We start from the raw sequence: 15281 nt of genomic DNA, 5'->3' as shown, positions 1-15281 counted from the left end.
GGGAGGCAATCAGGACAAGGGCACACAAACCGTGGGAAGCCAGAATTCCTGATGCACCCCCACCAACAGGAGTGGCCTTGAGCCTCCCTGCAGGGCCTCAGTTTCCCTGCAGGGGTCTCCATCAGCGGATCCCAAATGCCAGGACTGGTAGCTGAAGCCGAGGCCCGAGGGGCTTGTTCTGTCCCACGGGGAATGCTAGCAGGGGTGTGCACACGGTGTGAAGAGGTGTGGGGTACGCTGAGGAGGACCTGCCCGTGTCCTGGGAGCTCGTCCATGCTACTCCAGGGACATCCGATGCTGGTGTCTGTGTGTGTCTGTGTGCTTGTATGTGAACGCATGTGTGCATGTGTGTGCATGTGTTCTTTAGAACTGGTTTGTGAAATCCAAGCCTGCAAATCAGTGAACCAGACAAGTCCCATAGCCAGAAAGCTCGGGTATGGTCTAGATTCACGCTTGCTACTTGTCAATAACATGCATGAACTCGCTAAAAAGACAGGAGGAAGGGAGGCTGGCCAACTCCCCCAGCCATTGCCTCCTTAGGGACAGGAGGCAGGGAACCATGTAACCAGTGGAGTTCTGGCTCTGTCACTTACTGTGTGGCTTTGGGCAAGCCACTTAACCTCTCTGAGCTTCTGCTCCCTTGTCTGTAAAACAGGGGTGATGCTGCCTACCTCAGACACCACGGTGGGGCTGACAGTGACGTTTACACAGCGCCCCCTGAGCTCCCTGTGTGGGCGGGAGCTACACAATGAGTGACAGGATCATCCCTCTCCCCAGCCCAGCCACCTTGCCAGCCTGGGGCCTGACCCCCTCAGGCCAGAACTGGGCCAGAGCCTTGCCTGAGGCCCCCAGAGGTCTGTAGAGTGTGGCAGAGTTCTGCCCACCCAACACAAAAGACCCGTCCCGGGCACCTCCACGGCCCTCGGCCCTGCCCTAACCTGATCTCTTCGTTGATGGCATCCAGCTGCTCCTGCAGCATCATGGCCAAGGTCTGGGCATCTGAGTGGCCGCTGGGGGAGACGACGTCCACGGAGCCCACCAGACCCCCCGGCTCCTCCTCATCCACGTCGGAGATCTCAGGGTCACTGTCAAAGGCAGGGGTGGCCGTGGGGGCCAGCACCCCTGGAAGTGAAGGTGGCTCCCAGTCCTTAGCAAAGGCAGAGGGTAACGGAGTCACAACCAGACACACGGGTAGCAGGGCTGCCGGCGGCCCAGGCGTCTCCTGGGAGTTTCCGAGCAACGTGGCAACGTGGCGTCTCGGGTCCTGCCCCCAGACCCACTGATTCACAACCTGCCTCCCAGCAAGACCTCTGGATGGGTTTGGTGCTTTTCTTTTCTTTTCTTTTTTTGCACGCTTACAACTACAAAATTCTGCTCCCACTTGAGGAGTTAGCTAGCCGGAGGGCTAAGGACAGACCCTGGAGGCAGTCTGCCTTGGTCTGAGTGTCAGTTATACAACCATGGGAAAGCTGCAGCTACTGTGCCTCAGTTTCCTCGTCTGTACAATGGGGAGGGGGTGAGCCCCTGCTGCTTGGGTCACCGCGCGCATTCAGTGAGGAAGTGCACGTAAGCCCAGGGCGCAGCCTGGCACAAACCACTGCGCACAGGCTGTTCTGTTCGCACAGACTCATGGAGGGTGGCCAGATGCAGAGAGCAGGGGAAGCGCGGCAAGCCTGGCTGTGTGCTCCGGAGCTGCAGCACTCGCAGAGCCTTCTGGGAAGCCCCGAGAGGCGCTCTCCCGCCCATGCTCCGACCAGAGCCCTCCTTCCCCCGCGGCTCTGTCCCAGCGGCTGTGCACTCAGGCTCAGCTCCTGGGCAGCCGCTGGCTTCTGACAAGGGAGGAGAAAAAGAGGCGCCCTCAGACTGTGACTCCCCCATCAGACCTGGGGTTGCTGAAGAGCAGCAACAGATCTGCCCCCATCAGACAGGGAGTTCCCTCTCAGTCCTCGTGGAGGAGCCAGGCTCAGCACAGAACACGACCACTGATTACGGGACCACGCAGGAATCAGACGTCCCCGAAAGACGGACGTCAGCCCTTCCCTGTCCCTTCTCCTCTCCCTCGGCGGACTCGGAGAGCAAGAACCCACAGCCGCTTCTCAGAACACCCCAGGTGCCATCCACAGGGCCAGGTCACGCGTCACCGCCCCCGTAAACCACAGCTTTTGTTCCAGAAAGCTTGCCAATCCTTTCCCCCGCCCCAAGCCCCAGAAACACATGCCTTGCACACCCAGGCACACGTACACACGCCTCACTGGGGCCTCAGGGACTGGCTGCACGCCCGCCAAACCCCCACCTCTCACCCACCAGGAGGCCGAGGTGGGGCGGAGGGACACAGCTGTTGCAGCTGACAGTGGCCCCAACCCAGGGCTGCAGCTGTCGTTGACACGGGGGTGGGCAGGGGGAGGATTTGCACCACACGCCAGCCGTCTGTGTAACTGGAGCCAGGCACGCGGCCGAACTGACCCCAAACTCCCTGGGGAGACCCCCCCATACTCGTCTCTTCCTCCCTCACCTTGGCCGGCTCTTCCCTCAGCGCTGAGTAGCGGCGATGCAGCCCCGGGGGCGCGTGGGTGGCTGTGGTCAGGGAGAAGCGCACGTCCGCTGCGCTGCCCATGTGTGACCTCGAGAGGCGGCAGGAGAGAGAAAAGACAGCCCTGAGGATGGGGCCCCAGCTCACACCCGCTGGGCTGCTGGGCTCAGAGCAGTCTCGGCGGGACACAGAGCTCTGGGGGTGCTGGAAGGGAAGCGATCAGGCCCGTTCGCTGGTGCTCAGGGGCTCAGAAGCACCAGGGGAGAGAGTTCCAAGGCCCAGCTTTCACCTTAGCATGTAAAAAGGGCCTTCCAATGGCAACAGCAGGCTCACGGGGCAACTGGTGGCTTTTCCAAAGCTGAGCTCCCCAGCAAAGAGGCATGGAAGCAGAGGCTCCCTGGCCACGTGACCAGCACGGTGCGGGAGACGTGGATACTGGGGAGGGCAGCAGGGAGGATGGCTTTCACTCTAGGGGTCTTTGCTTCTTGGTCTTTCCCCCAGCCACAGTGCTCAGACCTCCCCATAATCCATGTGGAGTCCTGGGCTGTGTTTTCTATACCACCACCCCCAGGAAGCACTGGAGGTCCTTGACACTGGTCAAAGGCAAAGGTTAGGGGTCACCTTTGGTGCGCAGTGGGTTAAGCCACCGCCTGCGATGCCAGCATCCCATATGAATGCCAACTTGTGTCCCAGCTGCTCCACTTCTGACCCAGCCCCCTGTGAACACGCCTGGGAAGGCAGCAGAAGATGGCCAAAGTCCTTGGGCCCCTGTACCCGCGTGGGAGACCTGGAAGAAGCTTCTGACTCCTGGCTTCAGCCTGGTTCAGTCCCGGCCATTGTGGACATTAGGGGAGTGAACCAGCTAATGGAAGACCTCTCTCTCTGTCTCTCCCTCTCTCTGTAACTGTGCCTTTCAAATAAACAAATAAATCTTTAAAAACAAAACAAAAAAGAAAGAAAATCAATGGCCAGGGAGACCCTTTGCCTGTCCCAAGGTCTATCCCAACCCTGAAATTTCAGGACCCTCGTAATCTGCCCTGGAGTACTAGAAGCCCTCCCTAGCAATGTGTCTTCCCCGTGCCTGCCCAGCTGGAGGCCCCTGAGGGGCGGAGAACAAGAGAGCAGGTGAGCTTGGACCATCTACGAGGCAGCTGCAAGGGGAGGAAGCTCAACCCAGTTCCATGATAGGTCCAGTGAGGCTACAGCCGAAGCCAAGAATCCCCAACATTAAGAAAAGCAAAAGGCTTGGTGCACTCTGGGCTGTGTCTTACTCACTGAGAGGGTGTCCCTCTGGTCAAGCCACAGAAAGCAATGGGTAGGAGGAATCCCAACTCCTATCATCTGTCTCCACGCCTGGCTGTTCTTGGTACCCCTATAGGTAATCCCTGATGAACTTGACAATGGCCCTCAAGTGTCCACCACCCCGGGCCCCTGGGCTGCTCAATACCCTTTCCCTAACTCAGGCACAGCCTCCCACATGCATGGATGCACGGACGCGTGTCCTGTAGCCCTCCTTCCTGGGAGCTGCCACCACAGGAGACCAAAGGGAGCTGCAAGGGCTCTGCCTCCAGAGTCTGGTTTGGGGAGGAAACGGCCTGGAGCCACGCGCTCCGAGTGGCAGCAGCCACACGGGTCTCCCTGAACTTCCCCGACCACCGCAGGCAAACAGGAGGCAGGCTGGAGGTCTGAGCTCAATGCCAACTGTTTCACAAAATGGGGGGTGGGGGAGCCAGCGGGCCCCTCAAAGGTGAGCTTGATTCAAGCATTAGGTGGAAAGCTCCACTCAGCATCAGGAAAAGGGTGCCACAAGCAGGCAAGCAATGTAGCACCTCAGCTTCCAGCACCCCCACCCGAACCCCCGCTGCCCACTACCTGAACCCAGCCAGTCCTCAGCCAGCAATGGTAAAGACAGAGTCCCAAAAGAACTAGTGTGAGTGGCACTCTCCACGGCGGCCTGCAGGACACAGGGCGCCTGGAGCTCTGCAGATGCTGCCCAAGGGCACGCCTCCGCCCAGGAGGAGCCAGCGTGCGAGTCTGGAGAAGGGGCATCAGCTGGCCTCTTGGCATCCCCCTCCTACTCTGCCCACGTGGCCAAGCTGCCTCAGGGCAGGACCCTGAGGTCCTGGGCGGTCCTTTGCAGGAGGAAGTCTCCTTCCTGAGGGTCGCGCCAGCACCCAGGCCCAGCTCGCCCGGCCGCCCGCGCTCCAGTACCTGGAGTGGATGCCATCCACAAACGGCCCCCCTCGACCCTTCAGCTGGTCCACCTCTTGGCGCAGCTTCTCAATCTCTTCGGACAGGCGGCCCTGTGCCAGGCAGACCCAGGGAAGGGAGAGTGGGAGTCAGCCAGGGACAGAGGACAGCAGAGTTGGGGAGACAAAGTACAGAGCCAGGGCCCCCAGGCCAGGCCCACGGATGACACCAAAGAGAAGTGGTCAGATTGCAAAGTGAGCAGGGCCCTGAGCAGGGGAGCGGGGCCAGCAGAGGGTCTGTCTGCAGAAGGGCTCTCCTGGAACAGGTCCGCTGTCCCCACAGCAGTACACAAATGCGTGGCCCAGCAGGCTGCACAGCAAGGGGCTCGCAGGTGCCCACCCACCCCCGCCCCGCCCCAGCCGCATGACCGTTGCTGACTCCTGCCATTAGCGGGGTTAGAGGTCCCCTCCAGACCCTATATATGGGGGTCAGCCCATGCTATGCCAGTGCTGTGGCCTCAGCTCTGTACCTGCGGGGAGTGGTGTATCCAGGGCTATGCGCCACAGTGCAGAGTAACCGGGGAAGGTGTGCACAGGGGCTCACATTCACGCTAACACAGTGCGTGTCCGGGCTGGGTACCTTGTGGTGGTGCTGCTCCTCTATCTGCCGCTGGGAGCTCTCCAATTCCTGGATCAGCGTGTTCTGGGGGACAGTGGCTGTGAGCCCCACCTCTGGGGCTGACTCCACCCCAGGCAGGCTCCACCCCCATCCTCCTCTGGAAGGCCACGCCCCCTGGCTGTCCCGCCCTAACCCCGCCCACTCAGGCCTGGGGTCCACAGTACCTTCTCTTCCAAGGCCGCCATGCGCTCCTTGAGGTGGAGCTGCAGGCGCTCGTTGGACTCGCTCAGGAGCCGGTCCACGGTGTCTGACAGCCGCTTGTTGTGGTCCTCATTCATCTTCTCCCGCTGGCGCACCTGCACAGCCAGCCCGCCTCGCACCAGCCAGCCGGGGCCCCACAGCCCACCCAGGGGCCCACCATGCCAGCTGGGGCTCTCGCTCTCCCACTTGCTCCTCCTCATTCTTCATCATCCCCCACCCACCCCCACCCGCCGGGGAGCCCCCCTCCAGCTCTCCTGACCGCCCTCTGGGGCGCGGGCCCTGGCCTGGCCCTTCTTGCCTGCCCCTTGCACAGACCACCCTGGCAACCCTCACCCGGGCCAGCTCCTGGTTCTTCTCCTCTAGCTGGCCCTCCAGCTGCCGCAGGTGCTCCTCGATGTTGCCGTGCCGCTCTTCAGCCTAGGGGCAGGGAGGGGTCAGCACGGCCCATAGCATCTCCCACGCACCTGCTGCCAGGTGGCCCTGGGGATCGCAGCCTCAATGAAGCTCAGCCCTCCACCGAGCATCCCGGAGCAAACTGCCCTCACCACTGCCTCCCTCCCCATGCACACAGACCCCTGGCAGCCCCTCCCCGCCACCATCTTCCTGCCACAACCAGCCTTAAAACTCCCGGGAGCTAGCCACTCCAGGGCCGTAAATCCTCCCCAAGCTTCTAGAAACGACTCCACCTGGAAGCAAGAGCTCCCGCCAGCTCCTCTCTGCTTCTCGGAATCTCTTACGACCAAAGACTGAGGCCAGATGGCCTGGGTCCAAACCCCAACTCACTCTCTGACCCTGTACACGTGACTGAACCTCACATGCCCGGGCTTCCTCAACTGTGGAACGGGGAGACCGACACCCATGCCCGCTGGCCAGCTGCAAGGGCGCCGCGAAGTAATCCATGGCAAGCACTTAGAGCTCCACAAGCCCCGGCAGTGCCACCCAGCCATGGTCATTACCTTCGTTATTAAACCAGCCCAGGTAGACAGGTCTCCCTTTGTGTCCCGTGTCTGCAGAGACGGAGAGCCCACTGTCTCTGCTGACGAGACACTCCAGAAGATCACACATCTTAGTCAGCAAACCCTTCCCTAGCACCCGCCCCGCCATGATGCCCTGGGACGCACGAGTCCCTGAGCCCGCCCCTTCCAGGCAGTCTCTGGGGACATTGCAGCCGACTGCTCAGCACCCCACACACGGCACCCTGCCGGAACTGAAACCCAGCCCTCCCTTCCCAGGGGCTGCAAAGCCCTTAGCGACCACCAAGTCCAACATCAGCATCCCTGAGAAAAGGACATTCAGTTTAGTTTAGTGAGGGGGCGACTTTTCCCAGGCCACGGAGCCACTCAGTGTCTGCTGGGGAGACAGCCAGGCCACGGGCCCCGGAGCACCTGGGCTGCCACACGGGCACACGGGCCAGCCTCGGGCCTGCACAGCCCCCGGGGCCCGGTGCTCACTAACCACTGGCCTCCTCCTCTGCAGGCTCTGGTAGCTATGGCGACCCTGCATCAGCACCCCGGAGACCCCAACCTGCTGAAAACACTCCCAAGTTCTTCTGATGGATACGCCCGTGTCCAAGCTCATGGGTGTACCCCACTCTCCGAGAGCCCCCTGTGTTGACAGCCTGCGTGCTTTTCAGGAATTACTGAAACGTTAACTCCCCATTAGCTAAAATTCTATTCCCTTGCAGTCCTGAAGCCGGAGCCCTCACACAAGCAGGGGTGGTCCCTAGATCTACAGTGCTTCAAATTGGTTTTACAAATAAACGTGCTCGGCCGGCGCTGCGGCTCACTAGGCTAATCCTCCGCCTTGCGGCGCCAGCACACCAGGTTCTAGTCCCGGTCAGGGCGCCGGATTCTGTCCAGGTTGCCCCACTTCCAGGCCAGCTCTCTGCTGTGGCCCGGGAAGGCAGTGGAGGATGGCCCAAGTGATTGGGCCCTGCACCCCATGGGAGACCAGGAGAAGCACCTGGCTCCTGCCTTCGGATCAGCGCGGTGCGCCGGCCGCAGCGCGCCGGCTGCGGCAGCCATTGGAGGGTGAACCAATGGCAAAGGAAGACCTTCCTCTCTGTCTCTCTCTCTCTCACTGTCCACTCTGCCTGTCAAAAATAAAAAAAATAAAAAATAAATAAACGTGCTCGCCTGCAGCCCAGGGGACAGAGATGTGGCCCACACCTCCTCTCCGGTTCATCTTCCCAGAGAGTAAAGTCCTCATCTGCCCAGGCCCCCCCTAAACAAAAGGAGGAAGGAGCCACACGGCGAGAAGACAACACAAGGACTTCCGCCCGCGTTGCCCCTCCTTAGGGGCCGGTCACACCCCCGTGGAGGGACAGGGGTAGGAGTACTCTTCCCACTGCCAGACAGGCAGTCATGCAGTGCAGGTGTCCGGCTCCCGGCCCAGTGTGCCTCCCTCGCCCTCCCCCACTGCTGTGTGGCTCCATCAGCGTCCAGGACGCGGGGACAGGGCAGGGCCCAGCCTCGGGCCCACTTGCCTTGGTGAGGGCTGCGACCCTCTGGGCCAGCTCAGCCTCCACCTCCGGCAGCGTCTCCGCCTTGCGCATCGTCTGCTGTAGCCTCTGCTCAGCCACCTCCAGCAGCTCCTGCAGGTGCCGGGCCTTCTCCTCACACTGGGGGGGGGGGGGGGGGGGGACAGGGCCGGGGGCGGGGTGGGGGCGCGACTCAGAATGGAGCACAGCGCCCCCCGCCTCAGCAGAGAGCAGGTGCCGGGCCTTCTCCTCACACTGGGTGGGGGACAGGGCCGGGGGCGGGGTGGGGACGCGACTCAGAATGGAGCACAGCGCCCCCCGCCTCAGCAGAGAGCAGGTGCCAGGTCAGAAGCAGCAAGGGACCATCTGGGATCTTGGCTGCCCAAGATGCCTGACTTCCCCTGCCCCGAGTTGACCTGCAGGACCCCAGGGGCTCCTGGGCCCCCAAGCGACATTTGGCTTTAGCAGGATCACGGGGACCTCGAGGGTCAGGCAGGATGCCCACCCGCACCCCAGGGGAAGGCCTTACCTGGCGGTGCAGGGACTCCTTGTTGGCCAGCTCGTTCTCCAGTTTGTCGTTGAGGTCGTGGATGGATGTGGCCTCCCGCTGAGCAGCCAGGTAGCGCTTCTCCAGTGTGGTGATTCGCTCCTCCATGTCCTCTTTCTGGGCCAGAGCCTGGGGGCAGCACAGGGGACAAGACAGGAGGTCACCAGCCCCTCCCCATTCTCCCCCTCTCTGCATTTGCCCCCCAACGCCGGCCGGCATCATCCACCCCCCTCTCATCCCTCCTCCCCGCGCCGGACCCACCAGGTGTTGGGTCTTAGCTGCCCCGCCCCTGCCCCGGCCCTGCCCCGCCCTCCGTCCTCACCATCCTGAGCGCCAACGCCTGAGCCCACACGCACCTCCCGCAGGTCCCGCTGGTGCTTGCCGCTCAGCTCTTCCGACTTGATGAGATCCCGGCGGGCTGTGCCCAGGTCCTCCTCAAGTTCAGCCACGGTGGCAGTCAGGGTGACCAGTCGCTCCCGGGCCTGGCTCAACTCAAAGTTCTGCTTCTCCAGGAGCTCCTGCAGCTCTTCCACCCGACCCACGCCATCCTCGGGGGACAGTGAGCCATCAGTCTCCAGGGAGCCAGGGTCCCTCACTCCCCTGCCCCACCCCAGAGCAGATCAGAGTTCTGCCCCCCCTAGACATCAGAGCACACCTCCAAGTTCACCTTCCTTCCCCTGGGGGCCCAGGAACTCCCCCCTCCCCGCAATGAGCAAACACCCTCGCTCTCCTGTGTCTCCTGCAGATCAGCACTTCCTGGCCTTGCCTGCTGTGTCAGTTACCTCCCGTAACCCAGAAAGGGGCCGGGGGGGGGGGGGAGAAGGAATCCTGCCTGCTGCTGGGGCCCCGCAGAGCACAGGCGGACAAGCGCAGGGCATGCCTAGCGGTACGCTGGGCACCAAAACAAAACTCTCTTTGCAGGTGGAATGGGAGGGAGAAAGAAGAAGTGGGAATAGTGGAGAAAGCCTCAAGTTGAATTCAAGCAGCTACTCTACTGAGCTAAGGCAGGGCAGGGCCTCCACTCTGTACTCCTGGGGGGTACGGGCAGCTCCCGGCACCCACCTTCCACAGGCGCTTCGGCCCCATGTCTGCCATCCCCTCCTCTTCTGCAGCTCCATCCCGGACCCCTGCCCCCTGCTGCAGGGCGGACACCTGTAGGGCACATGAGTCCTGAAGCCGAGACCCTCCCATACGTTCCAGACTCTTCTGCGGCGCCCCCTCCCAGAAAGAGGTGCCGGTCTAGCCTGGGCTTACGGCCCTCAGCCGCAGCAGGGAGAAGCCCAAGGAGGCACAGAGCCCAGAACTGAAGCAGTCTGGGCGTCCAAGAGCTGCAGGGCGCTGACCGAGGGGCCGGGGCAGTTTACCTGCTGGTGGGCTCCTGCCAGCTGCTCCTCCAAGGTCGTCACTCGCTCCAGGGCTGCCCGGAGCCGCTCCCGCACCTGCCCAAGGGAAGGCCAGATGGAAGAAGGGAGGGGACCCCTCTGCACGCGGGGTGGAGGGGTGGGGTCTGATCTGCTGCTGTCAGCCAGGGAGGAAAGTGAGGGGCCTCCCAGAGGCAAATTTCCAGAGGGAACCCAACAGAGGACCTTGAACTTGGGTCACCGGTGGGACAGAGTGGTGGGCTCTGAAGCCAGAGGTTTCCCCAAACGCTGCAGGCAGACACCTGAGTGAGGGAGGGGAGGCCAGGTGGGCAGGGGGATGTCGTGGAGACGGTACCTTCTCATCCAGGGCCTTGTGGTGCTCAAACAGCGACTTGAGGGCCTTCAGCACCTCCACCTCACTGGACACGCCCGAAGGCGACTGCGCCTGGCGCTTCACCACGGTCACCCGCAGGGACCGCTCGTGCCGGGACACCAGGCACTCCAGATGTTCCAGAAGCAGCTGGCGGGGAGCAAGCGAGGGCCAGAGAGTTGGGAGCCCGTGCCCTGGGGGCTGCACACAGGGCCCACCTGCTCACCGAGTGTGCACGAGGACATGCGTGTGCGCGCACACACACTCCAGGCCACGCCCACTCACCCTGGTGTTATTCCGTTCTGCTTTCAGCTCCGAGACCTCTTCCTCCCGCTCCAGAAGCTGCTCCCGACACATGCTCAGCTCCCGGGTTAAAGTGGCAAATTCCTGAAAACCCCAAGGTGCCTCAGGGCTTGGGGATGTGGCCCCTGGGCACTGTCCAGCCCACCTGCTGTGGAGGGCTCCTCTCCCTCATCTCTCACCTCCACCCCTCCCCGGCACAAAGATCCACCCCCACTGCAGGGCCGCAGAGCTGTGGCCAGCAGGTGCTTCCCCAGGGAAGTCCGAGTGCAATCCAGGCATGCGTCAGGACATGAGGGAGCCGAGGTAGACACAAGAGTGAGAGTCTCGGCCAGTGCCGTGGCTTAAAGGCTAATCCTCCGCCTTGCGGCGCCGGCACACCAGGTTCTAGTCCCGGTTGGGGCACCAGATTCTGTCCAGGTTGCCCCTCTTCCAGGCCAGCTCTCTGCTGTGGCCCGGGAAGGCAGTGGAGGATGGCCCAAGTGCTTGGGCCCTGCACCCGCATGGGAGACCAGGAGAAGCACCTGGCTCCTGGCTTCGGATCAGCGAGATGCGCCGGCCGCAGCAGCCATTGGAGGGTGAACCAATGGCAAAAAGGAAGACCTTTCTCTCTGTCTCTCACTATCCACTCTGCCTGTCAAAAAAATAAAAAATAAATTTAAAAAAAAGAGTGAGAGTCTCTTGCCTTCCCCCACACTGGCCTTTCACTTTCTCCTGCAACTCGGCGATACTCTGCTTTAGAAAATGACAGAGGGACCGTGCTGTAGCAGGGAAAGCCGCCACCTGCGTCACCAGCACCCCAAACGGGCACCAGTTTGGGTCCCAGCTGCTCCACTTCTCATCCAGCTCCCTGCTGGTGTGCCTGGGACAAGAGAAGATGGCCCAAGCGCTTGGGTCCCTGCTGGAGCCTGAATGGAGTTCCAGGCTCCTATTCATCCTGGCCCAGGGCCCACTGTTGCGGCCATTTGGGGAGTGAACCAGCAGATGGAAGATCTTGCAAACAAATACAAATAAATCTTTAGAAAAGGGGGGGACAGTTCTGTCCCCTGGTTCCTGGTTTAGGGGAGCAAGGTCCAGACAGGAGCAGATGGGTATCAGAGCAAGAAGAGAAAGGAGTTTTGAGGATGGTGTCAGCGTCGGCACCCAAGAAGTTTCTTCCACCTGTCCCCCAAGTTCTGCAGACTGCAGGTGGCCGACAAAGTAGGCGGAGGGGAGGCCCATCCTCCATGGCTGCCCAAGGCCTGTGAGCAACTGGGCAGAGGCTACAGCCCACCTGATACCGCAGCCACCTCCACACACCAAGGACTCACAACCAAAGGGAGAATTCCCAAAACAACCTCTGTTCGCCGCAGGCAAAGGAGACTGGGAGACAAGTGCGGGAAGGGATGAGGGACCAGAGATGCCGCAGCGTGAGAAACACGCGCCCTCTGACCCCATTCCTGCGTTGCTCAAGGCCATGGCACTGGGCTCTATGCTGCGTCCCTCCTCAGGCTATCCACATGCACACGCATGGTCACACTTACACACACACGTACCCAGACAGGAAGCCACGGCCTGTTCCCAGCCCCACACCTTGGGTCTGGTGCTCTTCCCCGCCCGGACTCCTGTCCCCTCGCTCCCTAGCTGTCACCCAACTGACAACAGCCACAGGACAACGTCCTAAGCACCCACTTTTCTCTCTCACAGTGTCCTTCGGTTGCCCTGGACCCCAACCCTGCCCCTGTGGCTCAGCAGCCCCTTCGGCCGCAGGAGGAAAGCAGGCTCGTCTGGGGGAGCTGTGGAGCAGCAGTGAACAGCAGCAGCTTGGGCGCCGCCCCTTGGCCACTGATACATGATGTCCCGTGCTGGGGGCTGGGGACCCTGTGATGACAGAAGCCCAACCATTGCCCACCCGGCTGCTCACCAGGGCTCCACACTATTTGTTTTTTATTTTAAATGTTTATTTATTTTCACCTGCTTGAAAGGCAGAGTGATACAGAGAGAGAGAGACAGAGAGAGAGAGATCTCCCATCTGCTGATTTACTCTACACATGCCCCCCCAACAGCCTGGGCTGGGCCAGGCCAAAGCCAGGGACTCAACACTCCATCCAGGTCTTAACATGGGTGGCAGGAGCCCAGGTACTTGGGCCATCACCTGCTGACCCCCAGGATGCACTAGCAGGAAGTTGGATCGGAAGCGGAGCAGGTGGGACTCAAACAGGCACTCGGATACATGCTGCTTAACCCCTGCGCCACCACGCCTGCCCCAAGGGCCTCGTACCTGCACTGATAAAACATCACACCACGTGGTCTGCCATGGCTTCCGAGCAGGGCGGGAGCCCGGGCCCAGCTCTGCGTCTTCACTCCTCTTGTGGAGCGAGGGCTCCTGCAGCATGAGCTAGGCAGCTCCTCCCCTCCCCCAACCCCAGCTTCCTCCCCAAGGGCCCAGGGCGGCCTAGGCTGAGCGCAGGGCCTGGTTTTCAACACTCGTCTCTCTCCTCCTGCCAGAGAAGATGCAGAGGCAGGACGCTCACACAGCCGCTGTGTGCCCTGTGCTCACAGACGAATCCCAGCCCCCCTTGGGCCTGCCTGGTTCCTCGGCAGAGCTCACGGCTTCCTGGACCAGCAGCAGGCAGCTGGCCCAAGGCCCCCACCCTAGGCTCCTGCTCCCCCTCTTGCCAGAGGTATCTATCAGGGAGCGGTAGGCAGGAGGCAGCCAGGGCTCAGGGCCAGCGTGGGGAAGTGGACTCAGAGTGGCTGGAGGCTCAGCCCAAGTTCCTCCCTCTGCTCCCTGCTAACTGGCTGGCTGCAAGCAGTCCACGAATGCCCCTCCCAAGCTTGAGCACCCTCACTTGTGACATGAGATGAGGCTGAGAAACTGGCGAGATAACGCAGAGCGTTCAGTACACAGAAAACACACAACAAGGGTGGCTGCAGGTGGCCACGCTGGGGCAGAGCTTGAGAAAGGAGTTGGGGCTGGTGCTGTGGCATAGCAGGGTAAGCCACCCTCTGCGGTGCCGGCATCCCATATGGGCACAGGTTCCTATCCCTGCTGCTCCACTTCTGATCCAGCTCTCTGTTATGGCCTGGGAAAGCAGTGGAAGATGTCCAAGTGCTTGGGTCCCTGCACCCATGTGGGAGACCTGGATAGAGTTCCTTGCTCTTGGCTTCAGCCAGGCCCAGCTCCAGCTGTTGCAGCTATTTGGGGAGTGAACCAACAGATGGAAGACTCCTTTCTTTCTCTCTCTCTCCTTTCTCTCTCTGTAACTCTTTCAAACGAATAAATAAGTCTCTATAAAAATAAAAACAAAGGGGTTCCAGGATTGCCGACTTGGAGATCGGTTCTGCCCATAATTCCCTGTGTGCCATCTCTTGCCTTTTTCGCCTGTGCAGTAAGGAAGCTGGACCCCACGCTCTCTGAGGCTCTCCCCATCTCTGCTGTCTTATTCCCCCACCACCAACCTCCAGTAGGGAACCACTGGGGAGCAAGCAGGCCTGGGGTTTCTTTCTGGTCTAGGGTGCCACCTGCTGGTTTCCTGGGGCCACTGCAGCTGACAACTATCGCTGGGTTCCCTCTGTTCCTACAGGGAAAGCCACTTCCAGACGGAGGGCACTTGGGATGTAGGCAAAAGGACTACGATGAGCTGAGTGAGACTTCTGCCCTGGGAATTCCAAGTGCTGATATGCAAACCAATGCAGAGGAGCTGAGGGTCCTGCTCAGGGAGGTGCAGACTTCCAGGCCTTACCTGGGGGAGGGCGGAGTTAAGGTGGCGCTGGAGCTGGTCTCGCTCATGCAGTGCATCTTGGAGTCGGCCCTGCGTGGCGGCCAAGGTCTCCTGGCTCTCCCGCAGGGACTCCAGCAGCCTCTCTCGCTCGTCCAGCATGTTCACCATCAGCTGCTCGAAGTTGGCGTCAGCATCGGCGCCGTGCGGGGGACCCAGGGGGTCCCCCTCGTTGATTGTGGGCATCACCTCACACATAGTGGGGGTGGGCAGGGCCTTCTCAGCGTCAGGGGGCCGGGGAGGGGCTCACAGGGGCAATGCCGCCTCCGGGAGGACCCAGGGCCTGAGTCTCGGAGCAGGCAGCGCCAGGCAAGCGGGCAGCTGGGCAGGGGCTTCTCCCATGGCATCAGTCGCTGAGGCTCTGAGAGGGGCCTGGGAGCCGGGGCGCCCCTGTGGACCGCAGCCAGGAGGCCTGGCTCAGCCTCTGGGGGCTGGGGCTGGTTGCCCTGGGTCCCCACCATGTGGCCATGACAGGCAGGGCCAGCGGGCTGCAAGGCGGTCCTGCGCTTACACGGAGCGCCAGACGTAGGCAGAGTCCCAGCTGGCTCTGGTGACATCCATGGCTTCTCCGGGCGGGCGTTGTGGCCTGCGGGGGAAGAACCGGCTGTGAGGACCTGCTGGGCGGGGAGGAGGGGCTGGGGCAGAGGCAGAACCCAGAATCTACAGAGCGGTGGGGTGCTGGCCCTGGGGAGGCGCCCGGAAAGCGCACTGCCAGCCTCCTGGCTGCCCGCAGTCCCTGTGACTACCCCTGCAGCCTCCCCCGCCCGCGTGGCACGCAAGCCAAATATAGACGGAGGGAGGCAGTGGGGTCTCCGCCCTGCCCCCACGCTCAAGCCAAGGCCAGTGTAAAGGGGCAGCAGGGTG

At 61.7% G+C, this 15281-nt stretch overlaps 1 protein-coding gene across 10 annotated transcripts in view; it reads right to left on the bottom strand.

The window, feature by feature from the left end:
- The window catches only part of PPFIA4 (PTPRF interacting protein alpha 4), a 33540-nt gene extending 18925 nt beyond the window's left edge, over positions 1–14615 (bottom strand). For 3 of the 10 annotated variants that reach the window (XM_062211260.1, XM_062211264.1, XM_062211259.1), the window contains exons 1-14: positions 14382–14615; positions 10642–10743; positions 10342–10506; positions 9990–10064; positions 9688–9777; positions 8982–9173; positions 8608–8754; positions 8085–8219; positions 5933–6016; positions 5563–5694; positions 5360–5422; positions 4742–4833; positions 2513–2621; positions 939–1147 (exon numbers count right to left, since the gene is read on the bottom strand). In XM_062211260.1, the coding sequence (XP_062067244.1) occupies positions 939–1147; positions 2513–2621; positions 4742–4833; positions 5360–5422; positions 5563–5694; positions 5933–6016; positions 8085–8219; positions 8608–8754; positions 8982–9173; positions 9688–9777; positions 9990–10064; positions 10342–10506; positions 10642–10743; positions 14382–14615 (1829 nt within the window). The remainder of the gene's footprint in view (positions 1–938; positions 1148–2512; positions 2622–4741; positions 4834–5359; positions 5423–5562; positions 5695–5932; positions 6017–8084; positions 8220–8607; positions 8755–8981; positions 9174–9687; positions 9778–9989; positions 10065–10341; positions 10507–10641; positions 10744–14381) is intronic. The other 7 variants (XM_062211265.1, XM_062211266.1, XM_062211267.1 and 4 more) reach the window with 5 other exon arrangements.
- Between the last annotated feature and the right edge of the window lie 666 nt (positions 14616–15281).

Source organism: Lepus europaeus, chromosome 14 (genome assembly GCF_033115175.1).
Source record: "Lepus europaeus isolate LE1 chromosome 14, mLepTim1.pri, whole genome shotgun sequence".
NCBI classification, from domain to species: Eukaryota; Metazoa; Chordata; class Mammalia; order Lagomorpha; family Leporidae; genus Lepus; species Lepus europaeus.
This window is presented reverse-complemented; position numbering and strand designations above follow the sequence as displayed.